Below are 18895 nucleotides of genomic sequence, written 5' to 3' on the forward strand. Positions count from 1 at the left end.
GTTATTGCTTTGACTCATATTTCCCGAAAAGTGAATCTCACTCTAATAGCCCCAAATAAATTAAATACATGTATTAAGATACGAAGGCTTCTTATTCCACAATAACGAAATCACTCTTTCACTCTTTCATGTACTAGGGGATTTCACTTGGAAAAAAAAAATGTTCCATACTAATGAATTCTGGTCCATAGCCGTAGGTTCCAATGCACGAGATCTTGTAGAAATAACAAATTATGCATTTTGGGTGAATAAAAGTAGCTGGTATCTTTTGCCAAGGAAAAGGAAAAGAAAAAAGGAATCAACGAATAACTGCTAAAGAAGAAAAAAGTTAGGGATAAACTGCTCCATAATTAAATACTTGAATTGATATTTTCTTTCAAAAAAAAGATTACTTTGATATTTAGATTAATATTATTAAATAATTGTTTATTCCACAATTAAATTCCATATTAAAAAAAAGAATAAAAATCAATTGAGAAAAGCAAAAAGGCTGTTATTCTTCCCCATTATTCTCTCTTTATTTGATATTCATTTCGGTTCTTTCAAACCCCTGCAATTTAAAAAAAAATTAATTCGAGATATTTATCTATTTAATATTAATTCATCCAAAACGGAAGAAAAAGGAAACCAATCTGCATTTTAGCTTTTATTTCCATTTCTAGAAATTTGTTTTTCTTAAATGGATATCTATTATTAGGCATCAATAATCATAAAAAGTTTGTTTTTATTTATTGTTTCTCTGTAAAGCTCTGAACTTTGTTCCTCTGTAGTAAGAAAAAAATGAAAGGTATAAATTCACAAAAGCAAAATTCCCATTTCTTCTGATTATTGTTATTTTCTTAAAAAAAAAAAACAATTTCTTCGCGGGTTTTGGGTTTTGCTTCTATGGCTGCAGTTGTTGACAATTTAGGTGAAGCAGTGGAAGCTGCTAAAAACAACGATTTGGAAGTGGAAACAACCAAATCAGAATCAAAGGAATTCAATGTGCAAAACCTGGTTGATATGTTCACAAAGTTGAACCCTTTGGCCAAAGAATTTTTCCCATCATCTTTTCATCATAATCAGACCAAAAAATCAGATAATTTTAATCAGGTTCCTGTTAAGCAATCAGCTGGCAATGTGAATTTTTCCAACAAAAGGGTATTTTTCTTTCACTGATCACTTACATTTTCTAATTGCATTTTTTTTTTGAATGATGGGTGTTTGCTAATTTTTAGTTTTATGTGATTGGTTTGTTTTTCTCTTTTGGGAAAGCTGTCTCTCTCTCCTTTTTTGAGAGTTTTGAAGGGTTATTGATGGATATGATTTTGATTGCATAGCTAAATTGGGGTTTTGGCATTTGCTTTGTTTTTAAATCCTAATGTTTATATTGGCAGTTTGATTCCTCTTTCTATGCTTATTCAATTCTGCATTTTGAAATGGTTTTTCTGAATTTCCCCCGTTTTGATTGATAAACTGTTATGTTTTGCTGGCATTTATGATTGTAAGGGCTTTAGTCAGCCTAATTATTGTCTAATCGGATTGACTAGTTGGAACTTTGAAGCATTTGGAATTGGCTTTCTCCCTCTACTTGTCATCATATGTGGTATTATTATGCTGAATATCGAGTTACCGACACGAGATCGTCGTAGATTTGTTTATAATTTTACATCGGTTACATTTGGTAAATGGTTATTGTTGTGTTTTCAGGGTAGAAATAACGTCAACCAGGGTAGAAGGAGGCTTAATGGTAGAGCTTTTCGAGCTCAAAGAGATGATAGTATCAGGCGTACAGTCTATGTTTCTGATATTGATCAGACTGTAAGTTTAAACAACCAAACCATTAGTGGTTTTCTTTTGTTGTTTCATGCTGACTTGGAGAACTCACTTGTGAAAGTCATTTCCTTCTTTGTATTAGATCACCGAAGAGCAACTTGCCGGCTTATTTAGTAATTGCGGACAAGTAAGTTATAGTGATCGCTTCAAAGCTTTCCTTGTAATTTCAACAATCTCTAGAGCAGAACTCCATTCCTTTTCTCATAAGAAGAAGAATAATTTCCAATGTCTAGCTTTATCATTTCCATCTGTAGAGCTCTCTCTCCTCCTCCAATACGTGCAAAAGACTCGAGTTTTATCTTTTTAAATAATGGTTCTTTATTTCATATTTTGGTTGGGATCTCCTTTCGGTTTGACTGGGGAAAAAAACCACTGTATATATGATAACCTATGTGACAGATTACAGTATATATGACATTTCTCAAGTGTTTTGGGAATTTATTGTTGAAGGTTGTTGATTGCCGAGTTTGTGGTGATCCGCATTCAGTTCTTCGCTTTGCTTTTGTAGAATTTGCAGATGAACGTAAGCTGCTTGTGGACTGAAACTTAATTTTTTTTTAATACGTCAGATGTTCGTATATTCACATTTTATACTAACTTTGTTTTTACAGAAGGTGCAAGAGCTGCTTTGAGCCTTGATGGGACAATGCTCGGGTTTTATCCTGTTAGGGTCTTGCCTTCAAAAACTGCCATCCTTCCTGTGAACCCTACATTTCTTCCTAGGGTATGGATGGAAAACTTTCTGGCTCTTAGCTATTTCTACTTTGCATAAGTCCTCACTTTATGTGATACTGTTTCACCATTGCTAAATAGCTCTTGGAATTTCTCTATAATGTTCTTTTTGAGTTCACTATTGATACTTATAATAACTACAATTGCAGTCAGAAAATGAAAGGGAAATGTGTACCAGGACGGTCTATTGTACAAATATTGACAAGAAGGTAACCCCCCATGTTTATCAGATGAATGTTTGAGTTCCAGACTTTTGTCACTGAAGTAATTGGTTATCTTCTCTTCCACTAACATATATATTATTAAATTATCTTTTTTGATCTAATCTGATTGAGTATTTTCACTTTGACTGAAGGTTTCTCAAACTGAAATGAAGAGTTTCTTCGAATCAACCTGTGGTGAGGTTAGTACGCTATCAAAACTTCACACCCCTTTTTCTAAGAATTGTTTTCAGAAAGAAGATTAAAGGTAAAGGGCTCATCTTGAAGGTTGACATCATTATATTTAATTCTCAGGTCACTCGCTTGAGGCTTTTAGGGGATCAAGTCCATTCAACTCGTATTGCTTTTGTTGAATTTGCCATGGTAAGTTCATGTTTACAGGATTGATATTGAAATAGGTTTGGGTTCAAAACTATTTTGCGATTATGTTTACAATGATTTGGAAACTATGTTTCTAGCTTCCATTCCAATTAGTATATTTTCATATTTCTGAAATAATTTATAATATGTTATCGGCATCTCTTTGGAAACTGTTTGTGCAAATGTAGTCACCCTCGTTATTCCTCTGTATGCTTTAAATCACATGATAGATTAAGGGAAGTCTATATCAAAACAGGAGCTCTTCTTTGAACAATTTTTTCTATATATATCCCGACTTCTTACAACCATTGACCATATATAAGCTTAACTTTTTTTTTTTTTTCCAAATAATGTTGGCAAAATACTGAAATTCTGCCAATAAAACGTGTTGAGGTTTGTTTTGACCCCATGACATTACCTGGTGTCTCAAAGGACCTTTTTTGACCCTTAAATAACTTCTTTTATGGTCTTTACATTTGACATTGAAGGCTTTTCTTAACTGTATGACCGAATTCACATTCTTTATAGTTTATCTTCTCCATGTGTAATCTTGAATCCATTTTGAACTACGTAATTGTGAGTCACTTGATTGTAGGTTTGTTTGGGTAATGTTTTCTTTTTACCTTTTCAACTTTTACCATAACAGCTGAAGCGAGGAAAGGGTTTCTATCTTCATTGATTTTATATTCCATTGACAATTTTTGGAATCTTAGATATGGTCGATAATAGATCCAAATAGTAAAATCGTTCTTTTTGCTTGCAAAGGATGTATGATCATGTGAATCAATCGACCTATTCCATAGTTCATTCAAATCTTGCACTTTGTTTCCGTAGATATCTGTTTGTTTGATTATTTACCACAGAACATTTTTGCCGTATTACAGCTTGTTTTTAACTACGATAAGTAACAATTCATCTACTTTTGCATTAAATCTGTTTTACATCATGAATCACCACCGGCATAAAGCATGAGACCTTTGTACATGCATTTTACACGTATGATATGAACTAAGATTCGGTGACAATTAAAATAATTTTACTTGTTTCCAAAGTAATAATATTCCCCTACCCGATGTTTTGTGCCTTTATTCAAGCTGATGATTTTTTTCTCCTTTATTTACAGGCGGAAAGTGCCATAATGGCACTGAATTGTAGTGGCATGGTGCTAGGAACTCAGGCAATCAGGTGTGTCCCTGAATTGTTGCTCCAAATCCTGTACTTGTTAACAATTAAAAGCTTAATCACTATTGTTTCAATTCCAAACTTTCAGGGTAAGTCCTTCAAAGACACCAGTGAGGCCTCGAGTTACCCGTCCGACATTGCGTTAACTGATGAACCAATCATTTTAAGATCGATGGATGAAACTGGGTGATTTCCAAATGGTGAGAAACATTGTTGTGTTGAAGGGATGGTGAAACTTTCCTTTAATTATTTCCATCCTTTTCATTGCAGCTGTTAATTTCATTTTCGACTGAAGATTTCGTTAATGCTTCGGATTGAAGCTTGATCTTGAGGGTTTTTTTTTTTTTGTTTCTTTTTTCCTTTTACATCATTACATCTTTTGTTTTGACAATGCTTCCTTGAGTTTTATTGCATTAACTGATCATCGAAGCATTTTAAGGTCCAACCACAGCAGCAATCACTGAAGTTTTAGCAGTGATGGTTGAACCTTTTTGCGAGTTATCATTTACAATCAACATATATCTATCGTTATATAGTCATATTTATCCAACCTCTCAGCTCATTAAATTATTTACCTAATCCTAATAAAATAAAACTTGGATTTGAAGTGTTTCTTGCAATACAAGTTTCTTTTCTCTCTCTCTCTAGAAATTGGAACAAAAGAAACTCATCTTTACGGTATGGTTGATAACCTAAATTCAACATTTTGAGCAAAAACTTTAATCCTCTCTTTGATCAAATCGTAACCCTCGTTTCCAAGAATTCGTTAATGGAAATGGTGGCGGTGGCGTATTACAAGGGCTCTAAAGATTTCCATGGATGGGTGTTTCATTTCGAAAATGCTTTTGTGGGGAGAAGGCAGATTTCAGATAATGTTTTGATTGGAGCTGAAAGGAAAAGGAATGCTTGAGGCAGTTAAAATCGGACTTAAATAAAGCCTATAATCGGCTCGACAGTATTGGAAACAGTTGGATTTACACAAAAATGGAGTAACATATTTATGGAATGCATAGGCACTGTGAGTTATCAAATTCTTCTCAATGGGGGAGCCTTCTAAACCCATTAAACCAAGTAATGGATTTTATCAGCAATGTTAGTGAAAGCTGAAGCTGATGGGGTGATTAAAGGGATTAAGCTTGGAAGGAGAAGTGTGGCAATCAATCATTTACTCTTTTCGGATGATATCCTTATCTTCTTTAAGCTTAATAGAGAGGCTTGCTATGGTTTGAAAACACTAGTCCAAACTTTTTGTGATCTTTCAGGTCTTAAAATGAATTTTCCAAAGTCTGAAATGGTGGTTAGCAAGAATTAATCATCCCAAATTTAAAAGAAAGTTCTAAAGAATTTTGGGGCTTAAGATTGTTCCGAAACCTGGAAGGTACTTACCTTTCGATCTTGGGAACATACATGACAAATCTAAGTTTTTCCAGTCGGTTGTGGATAAATACAGAACAAACTTGCATACTGGGAGGATAAGATGCACATCTGTTCTTAATAGTACCTATCCTGCTTCAAAGCACCCGAAGGAGTTTGCCATAAAGTGGATAAGGTTGATTATGTAATTTTTAAAATTATTCATAATCTCTCATCAATAATTAAATACGAATATAAATGCGCTTCAATGCATTTAAATTAATATCTTCTTACACTGACTATAAATATACCAACCGAATTAGAACTCAATCGATGATTATGAAATATTTTTAAGTGAGTAGCATTTAGCAAATGTGGGATCAAACATAAGCAAATGTACATACATGTTTCGAGGATTGAGTTGACCAATATTGTTGACTATTAATAACAAAATTTTGATAAAAATGTCACTTTAATTTCTCTCATTTCGAAATTGAGTAAAGTGGTCTCTCAAAAAAAAAAAAGAGCAATTTAATCCCTATCAGTTTCGAAAGTGAGCAATTAAGGAAAATTAATCACAATGTTAATGTATTCCATCAATTTACATGATTTTAATTGGTTTAATAATAAATTTAGCCCCCAAAGTTTACACATTCTATCAATTTGATTCTAATTTAACCAATTTATCCCGCAACATTCGTGTAAATGTGTAAGATATTGAGGTTGAATTTGTTGAATTATTTAGAATTAAGACCAAAAGACAATATATAAATGTTGAATGCTAAATTTGTTATTATACCAATCCAAATTATATACCATTGATGGAAGGCATGAACGTTATAATTAATTATCCTTAGTTGTTCATTTTCAAATTGACAAAAATTATTTACTCGATTTCAAAATTGAAAAGAATCGAATATACTTTTTACCAAAAAAAGAAATTGTTGACAGAATAAATTTAATCATTTACCATCGATTCTCCATCTCTAAACTATATAACCTCTTTTATATAATAACAAATTTCAACAATAATTAGATTGTTGTTGAAAGGCCGGTTTATAGGACCTTGACTTTGATACATTTAGGTTTGGGAGACACTTCATTTTGTCACTTAACCATTAGGGCCAACCGAAAAAAATAATAATAACTAACTAATCTAAGAAACTGGGGGAAAATAAAAAAAAGAATTGCAAATCAACCCTCGTGGATAAGGCTTTTTTGTAGGGCCAACCATATTTGACTTTCTAAAATTAATATGCATAATTATACTTACTATGCATGTAAATTTTTAATTTGATTTAATATTTCTATCATATCAATATAAAATATTATATATATTCATATTTATTGAAGAATTGAAATTTTTTATACAAAACAAATAAAAAAATTAATTTCCATCAAATTTAACATATAAATCTATATAAATGAAATATAGAATATGATGATTAGATATAAAAAATTTACACTAAAAAAATACCAAAAATTGTAAAAATAAATCATAAAATATAAAAAAGTAGAACGAATGATAAAATTTTAACAAAATAAAAATCTAATTTTTTCTTATATTTTAGGTGACGTGATAATCATAGCCACGTTGCTCCAAATACTGGAGCCTCTTTGAGGCACACATGTGAGTTTGACTTTGACTTGTTATTGATATATACTTTTCTTTTCACCTTTGACCCAATCAATCAGTTTCTTATATATTAAGGTTATTTAACCCATATAGCTAAATCATATGAAATAGATAAATTTTGGATGTATTTAAACACACAAATTATGTGTTTGGAAACCAACATAATAAATGGATTTGAGAGTTGGATCTTATAAATTTGTAGTAAGTTTAGATAATCATGTAAATTACGGCTTTTTTCTTGTGGAAAACTATTCTTGTTACATGTAAACAAGTATTAAGAAATATGCATAATTTGATTCAAAAACCTTGGCGAAAATGACATCTAACCACACAGTTTTTGTTTTGTTTTTTTTAGACATTGTCAGATAAAGCCGAAAATATTGAATGGAAATTCAGTTTGACTGTATGTTTTTAAGTGTGATTTATTTATTTTAAAGTTTTAAAATTTATTTTAATTTTTAATAATAATTATATATAATAGTAAAATACATGACATTTTTTAAACATGGAAATATCATTTTATTACAAAAAATGTGGAAATAATTTGAAATCATACCGGTAAATGAAAAGACACGTCACCTGTAATTTTAGCCTTATTTCCCCCAGAGAAGAAGAAGAACAAATCAGTTCATTTGATATCTTTCTTTCGAGCTTGTCTTCTTTATGTTACTAACTAACAATGGAGTTGCAGATATCCTTATTCCAGGTCCTCATCACCTTCTTCCTGGTTTTGTTTATGGCAGCAATCACTAGTTTAAGGAAATCTAAAGCTAGGAATTTAACTCAAGGGTTGATTCCAGGGCCACGGAAATTACCTTTGATCGGAAATCTGCACCAGCTCGCCGGTCCTGGTCTACCCCATCACACCCTACGTGACTTGGCTACGAAATATGGCGCCATCATGCACCTGCAACTTGGTCAAATTTCCACTGTCGTCGTTTCTTCTGCAGAAATGGCTAAAGAGATTATGAAAACCCATGATATTGTCTTTGCTAATAGGCCTGTTCTCGCTTCGGCTAAGATTATAACTTACGGGTGCACTGATATTGCCTTTTCACCATATGGAAACTATTGGAGAAATCTGCGAAAAATTTGCACATCGGAGCTTCTGAATGCGACTCGGGTCGCTTCCTTCCAATCCATAAGAGAAGAGGAAGTGCTGAATCTCGTCGAAACCATAAAACCAAATGAAGGATCGGCTGTAAATCTGAGCCACAAAGTCTTTTCACTGAGTTATGGCATAACAGCGAGGGCAGCCTTTGGCAAGAAATGCAAAGATCAAGAAGCCTTCATATCAGTTGTTACAGAGGAAACCAAGGTGAATTCTGGTTTCTTTGTTTCCGAATTTTTTCCTTCACTTAAATTCCTGGATACTGTTTTGGGTCTAAAGCATAAAGTCGAAAAGATTCATGGAGAAGCTGACATGATACTTGGGAATATTGTTAACGATCACAAAGAAAGTAGATCAAAAGGCAGAAGTAAAGATGAAAACAAGGAAAATCTGGTTGATATTCTTTTAAGGATTCAGGAGGATGGTGAATTTCCCTTGACTGACAACAACGTCAAAGCCGTCATCTTAGTGAGTCCATTTTCTTTTATTACATTGACCTGGATTTTGGTAGCTGTTCACAAATTTTAATGACCATGATGTTATTTATTATGTTGTTTTAGGACATTTTCAGTGCCGGAAGTGAGACATCAGCAGGAGCTGTAGAGTGGGCATTGTCGGAAATGATTAAAACCCAAGAGTTATGACAAAAGCACAAGCAGAGGTAAGGCAGGTATTCCAAGGCAAAGGAAATGTAGATGAAACAGGCATTCATCAACTTAAATATCTCAAGTGTGTTATAAAAGAAACCTTAAGACTGCACCCTGTTATACCTTTATTGATTCCAAGAGAAAGTATGAAGAATTGTGTGGTTAATGGATTTGAAATACCTGCAAAGACCAGAGTCATTGTGAATGCATGGGCAATCGGGAGAGATCCTAATCATTGGGTTGAGCCTGAAAAGTTTGAGCCTGAAAGGTTTGTCAACAGTTCAGTTGATTTCATAGGGACAAATTTCGAGTTCATCCCATTTGGGGCAGGAAGGAGGGTATGTCCAGGCATATTATTTGCTCTGCCAACTGTAGAGCTACCGCTTGCTCAACTGTTGTTCCATTTTGATTGGAAGCTACCAAGGGGAATGAAGCAGGAAGATATAGACATGACTGAGGTGTTTGGTGTATCTGTGAGAAGGAAAAATGATCTTGTCCTAGTTCCAAGTCTTTACCGTGCTTCCACTACTGTTGCCTAGTGGCAGGAACAACCTTAGCTTATGCTGCATTATTCTATTAGGTAGGGATTGAATCTCAAGGTTGTTTGTTTGCTTATATATGTATTGTTATTTAGCCTAATAGCCCACCACTTTATATTTGTACTTATAGCCGACGCTATCAGTGTTCATGCTTCTTGTGCATGGTAAATGTAACTGTAAGGGCCAATTTCGCCCGGCTATCAGAGGCGGCGGTCTCTGTTGCCGGTGACCGACGGTCAAGGTGAAGACCCACCGTCCCTATGACCGACCTGGGGGTATTGTGTTAGTTAGCTGGCTTGTTATAATTAGTGTAATACCCGATTTTTGCCCCGGGTACAAATAATAAACGGGCCTAAATAAAAAACAATCCGATTACAAAATGGGCCACAAGGCCCAAACCAAAACAAACAGAGGCCCGAATACAGAGGCCCAAGACTGATGATGAAACCCTAGGGTTTCTAGTCTTCAACAGCGCCGCAATCATGTCCTCCACGCAAGCCGAATCTTCACAATCTTCACTTGCAAACACAAGAAAGGAAAGAAAATCAAATTGAATCAAATCAAATCAAGCAGATTTCTTGTTTCTATTTGTTGTTTTATTTTCATTCGGCTATAAGAGATGTCGAATACACTGTAATAAGGATCCCGAATCAGAAATCAATAAAAATAAATAAGTATTTTCACAACAAACAGAGAGAGTAAATCAGAATCAAAGGTTGATATACATTTTTGTTTTACTATTTATTTTCTTTTTTTTATTGTGTTATTATATACTGATATAAAAGGAGATAAAAGGTAAAGAGACTCACCATGATTCGCTTCTGAAACGCCGCAAGCGGTTGAGGTAACCGTCTCCGAGGATAGACGGTCAGGAGGCGAAGAGTTTCTCGAAGTTTGGGGCTTTTCCGGCCATATTTCAAGAGATTTGAACCTAGATTTGGGGTTTAAAGGGTTGGAAGGGCCGAGAAGGGATTTTTTCCCTTTTCCGGCCCCCGCAGACGGCGGCCGGCATGGTGGCCGGTGACCGGCCGATGACTGGATGGCTGGGGAGGGGGGAGAGTTTTTTTGGAGTTTTTAGAAGTTTTTTTTTTAAGAGAATGAAAAATGAATTTTTTTGAAAGGTTTTTGGCTTAAATAGCCAAATAAAACGACGCCTTTTTGGGCACGGGTCGACCCGAATCCGACTTGACCCAACCCAGGATCCGCGTGTTTTTATGCGGAGGGGTAATTTGCGCTTTTAGCCCCTCCGCCTTTTAGTGTCTTTACAATTAAGTTTTTTTATTTTAAATTCACCTTTTTAATTTACTTTTAATTACTATTTGGTCCAATTCGAACGACGCAGTTTTAAAGGAGAAGGGAAATTTCCCTTCCAGCCCCTCTAAATTATTAGCGTGTTCAATAGGGTCCTTTGATCTTCAAATATTTGCAAATTCGCCCCAGATTTTTATTTACAGTTCAAATTAATCCTTTTTCATTTTCTTTATTTATTTTATTAAATAGTTTTTTATTCTTTTTCATATTTAATTATTTTTTTAAATATATATATATTTTACATACGTGATTTATTTTTGTAGTATAATATAATTATTTTTATTTTATTTTTATTCATATGTTTTTTTATAATCTATATATGTATATATTTATTACTTATATATGTGCCCACGCGCATATATTTTTTTTAAAACAAATATTTTTATTTATATATATATATATTTATTATTTAGTTTTTTAAATGCTCAAATATATATATTTTAAACACCTATTTTATAATATATATATATGTTTATATATTTTCTTTATTTTCATAAATATATTATGTATTGTATATATATATATATAAATTCTATAACCCAAAAATTTATTTGTAAATTATATGTATATTTTAATCTTCATAATTCCCATGTGTATATTATATGTCTTCGATCTTTATTTATTTTGTTTGCTTTCCTCATTCGTGGTATAATTGTGTTTACATTTAATATTTTGCATGTCATGGATTATTGTTTTTTATTTCGTTTATATATTTGTTTATATTATTTTTTATGCCATTGATGTATTTATTATTGTTGTATTTATTATTATAGCATTTATGCGTATAATATAACGTTACATAATCTTTTACTCAAATTTAAAAATAGAAAATTTTCAAAATTGAGATAATGCTTGTATTTAGGATTTTCAAGGAAATTGAGCCCTAACGTATTGGGTTCCGATTTTTTTCATTAAATCTAACAATCGACCATTTCTCTTTAATAAAAAATAAGAACTCATTATTGGGAATTCAACACGTTGTGTCCTAATGTATTGGATGTGACGCATTGATTTCTCGAATTGAAGATTTTTTCTAAAAAATAATAAAGGAAATATTCCGAGTTTGAGATTTTGGAGGAATTGTGCCCTAACGTATTGGGCCGCGATTTCTTAAATCTTGAATAAATGGATATTCTTTTAAATTTTTATTACATGGGAATTCTTGCCTAATTCATTTTTGAGGAAATTAGAATGTCGTGCTCTAACGCATTGGGTGTGGCATTTTCTTTCTCTGAAATGATAAGGGTCTTAATACGTAACGTTTAAGAGTTTTTGCTAAGGATTATATTTTTTAAATTTTCGACATTAAGACATTAATTAATTAACTAGGTACCAATTTTTGGGCGTAATGAAGGTGCTAATCCTTCCTCATACGTAACCGACTCCCAGACCTGTTTTTCTAAAATTCGTGGACCAAAGTCGTTTTTAGGTGACCCAATCACACCTTAATAAAAGATTTGTGGCGACTCCCAATTTTTCCAATTTTTATCGAAAACAAATTTTTGTTTCTTTAAAAAATAAAAAAATGGTTTCGACAGCATGGCGACTCCGCTGGGGAAAAAACATTTTTTTTAAAAAAATAAGAGAGTCGAGCCGCAAAGTTGATTAATTTTTGTCTTATAGTCGAAAAAATGAAATTCATTTTAAAAATCCTATTGCATTCATGCTTAATTGATTTAAGTACTTTAAATTATTTTGCATTATACATTACATGTACTGGATAATTTTTACCCTCTAAGTGGGAGTGAGAAACTATTCCTTCGTGAGGTTTTCACCTTGGTATAGGATAGTGGATCGCTTTCGGGATACATCGGTACCTATGCCTTTGTGAGATTTTCATCTTCGTATAGTCATAGGCAAAATATGTCCCCCTGAACTGAACTTGATCTATATGAGCCTATAATAGGTGAAGATCAAGGAATCTGCTGGTTCGGGTACCTTTACTTTAGAGCCAAACCGCATATAATGAGCCTTAAGAGCTTGCCTTAGGTAGAACTACACTAAACCCTAGTAGATGTCCTAATAGACGTTTTACTCTTCCTTGATTATATGTTTATATTTGATACTGACTTTTGTGTTTTATTTTGTTTGCATGACATGGCATTTCATTTCATCATAAAAGGTGTCAGTTCAGATTCAGTTGCTAGATAGAAAGTTTGACATGGAAAAAGGGTTTCTTGGTAAAGTGGAGGACAATGCGGCTGTCCGAACTTGGTCTGAAACAACGCAGCAAGAAAAGGGCGATAGCCTGGCCGATGGGTATGTATCGAAATTATGGGATTTTACTCGCATCAGTGTAACTCAAAACAATTTGCAGGAGTTGAAGAAAATCTGGGATCAGTGAAATAATGAGGTTAGACAGTTATTTTATGACAATTATGGGGATTTGCCTTATTTTCTTGATGTGAAGGTAGACAAGCATTTGTTTCGAGTCCTCGCCCAGTTTTGGAATCCCGCTTATAGTTGTTTCACGTTTGGGAATGTCGATTTGGTGCCTACGATAGAAGAATATTTGGCTTTACTCTGATGTTCAAAGTTTCAAGTGGATAGGGTCTATTCGAGAGCGGTAAATGTGCTAACCTTTTCAAAGAAGCTAATAGGTATAACAGGGATGAGTGAGCAGTGGGTTGCTGCATGGATTAAGCAAAAGGGGGATAGTAAATGCGTTCCTTGGAGAAGTTTGAAAGATGCAATTCTAACACATCCAGATGTGAGAAAGAGGTTAGATGTCTTTGCTTTAAGTATATATGGCTTGGTTGTCTTCCCCAAAGCCTTGGGGCATGTAGATGAAGCAGTCACTGATTTATTTGACCGACTTGATAAGAAGGTTACATCGATTCCGGCAATTTTGGTGGAAACCTTCAGGTCATTGAGTGCATGCCGAAAAACAGGTGAGGGCAGATTTATTGAATGTGCACAGCTTCTACTTGTATGGTTTCACAGTCACTTTTGGAGGGTGGATAAGGTTTCGTATCGGGTTTTCTCTGAAAATTATTCACACTAAAGGAGATAGTAGCTACGCCGAGGAGGGACGACATTTCCGAGGAGAAGTGGATGGCGATTCTTCAAAGTCTTCAGGAGGAAGATGTTGAGTGGAGAGCTCCTTGGTTATTTCCAGATAAGATTCTGTATAGGTGTGGAAATTTCGATTGGGTTCCACTACTTGGGATTTGGGGAGCTAGTGGATATGCCCCGTTGTTGGTACTGAGACAGTATAGGTCAAGACAATTTCTACCTGCGACCCTAGGGATAGCTGATTGTGAATTTTCGTACAAGGATGATGGTTATAGAAAAAAGATTCAAGAGATGTCTAGCGCATGGAAACAGACTCACCGAATGAAGAGGTTAGCAGTGGGTCCGATGGCAACTCCTGAGTATAATGAATGGTGGGTTAGGAGAATCAACGACAATATACCTAAGATAAGTCAGGAAAATAGCCAGTCGATAGAGGAGCATTTGCGAGTCATCCCTTCTGAGTTGAAAATTATAAGACAAGATTTTGAGAGAAGAAATACGGATTTAGAAAAGAAGATAGAACAAATGGGGGAGGAAAAAGTGAGCTTGAGATTAGACATAGACGTTCAGAAGCTCGAAACCGAGAAAATAAGGAAAAGAAAAAATAAGGCTGAAGATGAGTTGAGTAGACTGAAGACGGATTATAAAAGTTAAATCATTAATGAGAGCTGCTGGAATGGGAAAAACGTCGAAACGATGGCGGCGAGAGATTCGAGAAGAAAAGGACAAAGCTGATAGATGGGAACAGAAATTCCAAGAAATGTAGAGACGAAACGAGGCTTTAAAAAAGAGTTTGTCAGAAAGCCAAAATGAAAAAGGCGAGTTAAAAGATAGGGTGATCGTGTTGGAAGGATCTCTTCGTCAGTATCGAAACCGAAATTCTACAATAGAGCTGAAAGCAAGGTTGAGCAAGATTGAGAAAATGAAGAAAAGAATAGAAGAGTTGGAAACGGTGCTGCAAAATTGTGAGATCCAAATCAAGCATTTGAAAGAAAACGAAAGTCGTAATAATGAACATCTCCACTACTTTTAGAGTCAAGTTAGGAGCAGAGATCATCTTATAGAGGAAGCTGTGGTCCAGATCCGAGAAGTAGCTGATCATATACAGACTTTAGCAGTATAGGCTGACACGCTGAGTGTGAAGTATGAATTAGAATCAGATCGGGGACAAGAATTAGCTTTGTTACTTAGAAAGATTAGAGTTCTGGGTATTAGGGCGAAGTCTTATTTGTAATTCACTTTGTGTAAAGGAATTTAATTTCTAGTAAAGTTTTCTTAAATGGAATTGAATCAAAATTGACGCCTTTCTTTTTGCATTCATTGTACTGCTTCACATGCATTAAAAAATATATTCAAAGATATTAATTAATTTAAATCACTCCTCAGTTAATCTGGAAACCAGCCAACTTACCAACACCCTTACGGTATCCAAGCAAAGATTAGAGAAATGGAGCAAAGGTTGGAAAAATTAGAGCGAATACAAATACAGATGCAGGAGCAATTGACCAAATTTCAGTAGGAAATGAGAGATCAGATACTAGAATTACAGAGAACTATGATGAGCCGGTTAGAAGAAATGAAAAAACTGGTGGTTCACATTAGGGTTGATAATGAGGATCTTGCTTATTCTCTAGGTGGTACTCCGATAAATGTCCAGGTCCAGTCAGATGGGCGTCCACAAGGGGCATTTTTAGCTATCAGATCCCAACATTATCAGACTGGTACATCAACACCAGCGAATTGCTCGACAGGCCTAGGATCCAATTTTCCTGTTGCGATTGTTAAACCAGCAGAAATGCAACAGTCGAGGGTGGAGTTCCTAGATACTACAAAGCCCCTAAGGAAAGAGGAGAATAAATGGGATAATGCAGGCAGATATAACAAAGGCCACTCAAAACCAATCACTGTGGGCCGACCAAAGACAGAAACCACCAGACATTAGAGTCCTTTAAAGCACGAATCTGGTGGGAAACCAGGTACTGAGAAGCTCCAGTTCACACCAATTCTGATGGCGTATAAGGAGCTGTATCAAAGCTTATTCGATGCGCACGTTGTTGCATCTTTCTACTCAAAACCCCCACAACCTCCGTACCCTAAATGGTATAATACAAACACGCAATGTAATTATCATGCGGGAATTACGGGGCACTCAGTAGAGAATTACATTGCTTCAAAAATTTAGTTGAAAGACTCATCAATATAGGCGTTGTCAAATTTGATGGTTCATCCAGTGCAGAAAATCTGCTACCCAATCACATCGATGATGGGGTGAATGCAATGTGTGAAGAAGTGTTAGGAAGTGTTCACATCAATGCCGTGTATGAAGACAACTGAAAAGGGTCCTTGTTAGATATTCGCCCTCATCAACTTGGAAGTGTTCTAAATAATTGGACTGCGAAAGAAATCCCTATAGTTTTTAGAGCTTATTTAGAGTAATACTCAGAACACTTGTTGCTTTTAGCCTAGAAGCAATGAGAACTTTTTGTGAAATAGGCTAATGTCTGAATGTTATTATTTTAATGAAAAACATCTTTGCATTTTGAGCAAATATTTTTCCATTCTTTTCATGTGAATAATTATTCTTTCATTCTTTTGAATTTTTCTTCCACATCATCCTTTCATTCATAATTATATTATACAAATAATTATTCATAAATTCACACATTCTTTTGTATATTCTTTTGCGCTTAGTATGGGTCCCCAGATATCAATGACATGAGTGACGTTGCGACTGACTCAGAATCTCTTTCTGAGCGAGACATGTGTTTAGAAGGATCTCATGACTTTGATGATGACATAAATCGTAGCCTATTTCTGGACCTGTTAAGGATGGTAGAATAAGTCGAGAAACGGATCTTACCCTACAAAAAAAATTCGCCGGGGCAATACCTTTCTCCTGGGTCCATTACGGTATTGCCTATTGAAGACAGGATTCTTTCTCTTTGAGTTTTTGGATTAATTCCGATTGAAGAGGAATGTTTAAAGTTACTCATCATGGTCAAATGTGCCAAAAGCAAATGATACAAGCTCACAAAAAAGTCCGCCCTATAGAATTCTTTGAGAGGGACCTGGTACTAAAGAAGATCCTTCCCATAGAAAGAAGAACTTCATCCCAAGCTGGAAAAGATCTTATGTGGAAGGCCTTATCTGAAAAGCATCGATTTTGATCAGAAGGGATAATAGGGACATGCCTAATCCTCTGAGTTCATATTCAAAATTTTTTTTAAAAAAAAAAAGCAAAAGGAGAGGCCAATGTGAAAATCCGCAAAGGACGCCTTGAGACCAAAGAGGATTTGAGTTGAAAACCCGAAAAGGGCGGCTCAAATATTTGATCAAATGGGGCATGAGGTAATCAGAACAGTTCAGGTTTTGATTGGGGCATATGATGATCTTGCTATACCTGAATTAATAGGAAAGGGTAGGCGACATATTGTGGCATCGACAAAGCACTGTAGATCTCCTAAACACATGTTAAACTCGGAATGGTCTTCAGAAAGTTTGTACAGAGAAGCTCAAGCTGCGATATCTTGGGCACCCATTTTTTATACTATTTATATTGAATTTTTTGTTCTTGGAATACTTCATTTTTTTCCAAAGATACATATTCCCAATCAATTTCTTTGTTTACTATTTTTGATAATCTATTCCTTTCGAGCTATGCTCAAAATTGACTTTATTCTTATCCATTGTTATGACATTTTTTGCAAGCATGTTGCATTGGAATAATGATTAATGGACTAATAAAACTTTCACAAGGGAAGTTTTGCATATTACTTTAGAAGTTTCTAAATAATACAGGAACCTGAAACAAGACTATTGTTTAGAATGCACCAAGTTTAAAAGTTGGAAATTTGATAAGGAAGAGTCTAAATAAAGACTTTCTCTTCGGATTTTGTTGTCAAAAAGCATCGATTGAGCAAAATAACGAGATGTCGTGTCGGTGATAATGCTGAAATAAACAATGATCACCAGGCAATAGGAAGTGGTTCCCTCGGAGAAGAAAGCTTTCATTTGAGCATAAGCCATTGGTACAACACCATAGGCATAGTGTAAAGGACCAAATAACTTCACATTTGGTAGCCTTAAATTGTGGTAGGAGTGAATTGATAAAAAGCTGTATATGTCTACTCTCGGGTTGCAGTGGGAGAATAATGGTACAAATTTTACGTCCTAGTGGATTGAACTTTGAAGTTTACAGTAGGGGCAATCTGACTAAATGGAAATGCCAGCTGAGCGAAGGCGTTACGGCACGTCAGTGATAAAACCTTAATAAATGTCGAGTAATGATAAAGAAGGATCGCTGTAAAAAAAAGACATTCCGCATTTATGCAAACATCATTCATACATACCTAGTTAAGAGCATTTGACTCATTCTGATCATGACATCCTAATCACTAGGCATAATTGGTTCATAAAATGAATTATACAGGTCATGTTCCCCAAAGAACAAACCGGTGAAACACCAAGCCTTGTCCCCTTGAGCAGCAGCGGAGAAGGTTAAAGATTGTAGATCTTATCTCCCTAAGCAGTAGTGGAGCAGATCGAAGACGACAAATCTTATCTTTCCAAGATAGTGGGAAACATATTTAAGCCACCAAGCCTTGTCTTCCTGAGCAGCGGCGGAGTAGGTTAAAAATTATAGATCTTATCTCCCTAAGCAGTAGTGGAGCAGATCAAAGACGACAAATCTTATCTTTCCAAGATAGTGGGAAGCAGATTTAAGCCACCAAGCCTTGTCTCCCTGAGCAGCAGCGGAGAAGGTTGAAGATTGTAGATATTATCTCCCTAAGCAGTAGTGGAGTAGATCGAAGACGGCAAATCTTATCTTTCCAAGATAGTGGGAAGTAGATTTAAGCCATCAAGCCTTGTCTCCCTGAGCAGCAGCGGAGTCAGTTGAAAATTGTAGATCTTATCTCCCTAAGCAGTAGTGGAGCAGATCAAAGACGGCAAATCTTATCTTTCCAAGATAGTGG

General features: G+C 34.9%; 2 protein-coding genes and 1 pseudogene across 2 annotated transcripts; all 3 read left to right on the forward strand.

Moving 5' to 3' along the window:
* Positions 1 to 596: 596 nt before the first annotated feature.
* Positions 597 to 4860, forward strand: LOC105766261 (polyadenylate-binding protein-interacting protein 9). The gene is made up of 10 exons (XM_012585646.2): positions 597 to 1140; positions 1690 to 1800; positions 1898 to 1942; positions 2266 to 2338; positions 2427 to 2539; positions 2697 to 2756; positions 2903 to 2950; positions 3063 to 3131; positions 4252 to 4313; positions 4399 to 4860. Exons 1-10 carry the CDS (start codon positions 886 to 888, stop codon positions 4454 to 4456), a joined length of 894 nt encoding a protein of 297 aa, XP_012441100.1. The 5' UTR covers positions 597 to 885; the 3' UTR covers positions 4457 to 4860.
* A 3039-nt stretch (positions 4861 to 7899) lies between these two features.
* Positions 7900 to 9725, forward strand: LOC105766262 (desmethyl-deoxy-podophyllotoxin synthase). Its single transcript, XM_012585649.2, is given in 3 exon segments — positions 7900 to 8878; positions 8971 to 9034; positions 9037 to 9725. Coding segments are annotated over 3 exon segments (1524 nt in total). The 5' UTR covers positions 7900 to 7978; the 3' UTR covers positions 9597 to 9725.
* Positions 9726 to 14682: 4957 nt separating this feature from the next.
* On the forward strand, positions 14683 to 16256 carry LOC128041409 (uncharacterized; annotated as a pseudogene).
* Positions 16257 to 18895: the final 2639 nt, after the last annotated feature.

The sequence above is a fragment of the Gossypium raimondii genome, chromosome 5, assembly GCF_025698545.1.
Source record: "Gossypium raimondii isolate GPD5lz chromosome 5, ASM2569854v1, whole genome shotgun sequence".
NCBI classification, from domain to species: Eukaryota; Viridiplantae; Streptophyta; class Magnoliopsida; order Malvales; family Malvaceae; genus Gossypium; species Gossypium raimondii.

Bases quoted from the DNA above. Each gene is read 5' to 3' on its own strand.
- LOC105766261 (XM_012585646.2), top strand. From the start codon at position 886: ATGGCTGCAGTTGTTGACAATTTAGGTGAAGCAGTGGAAGCTGCTAAA. The intron at 1,943-2,265 runs GTAAGTTATAGT...TTATTGTTGAAG, and splicing joins TATTTAGTAATTGCGGACAA to GTTGTTGATTGCCGAGTTTG. The intron at 2,757-2,902 runs GTAACCCCCCAT...CTTTGACTGAAG, and splicing joins GTACAAATATTGACAAGAAG to GTTTCTCAAACTGAAATGAA.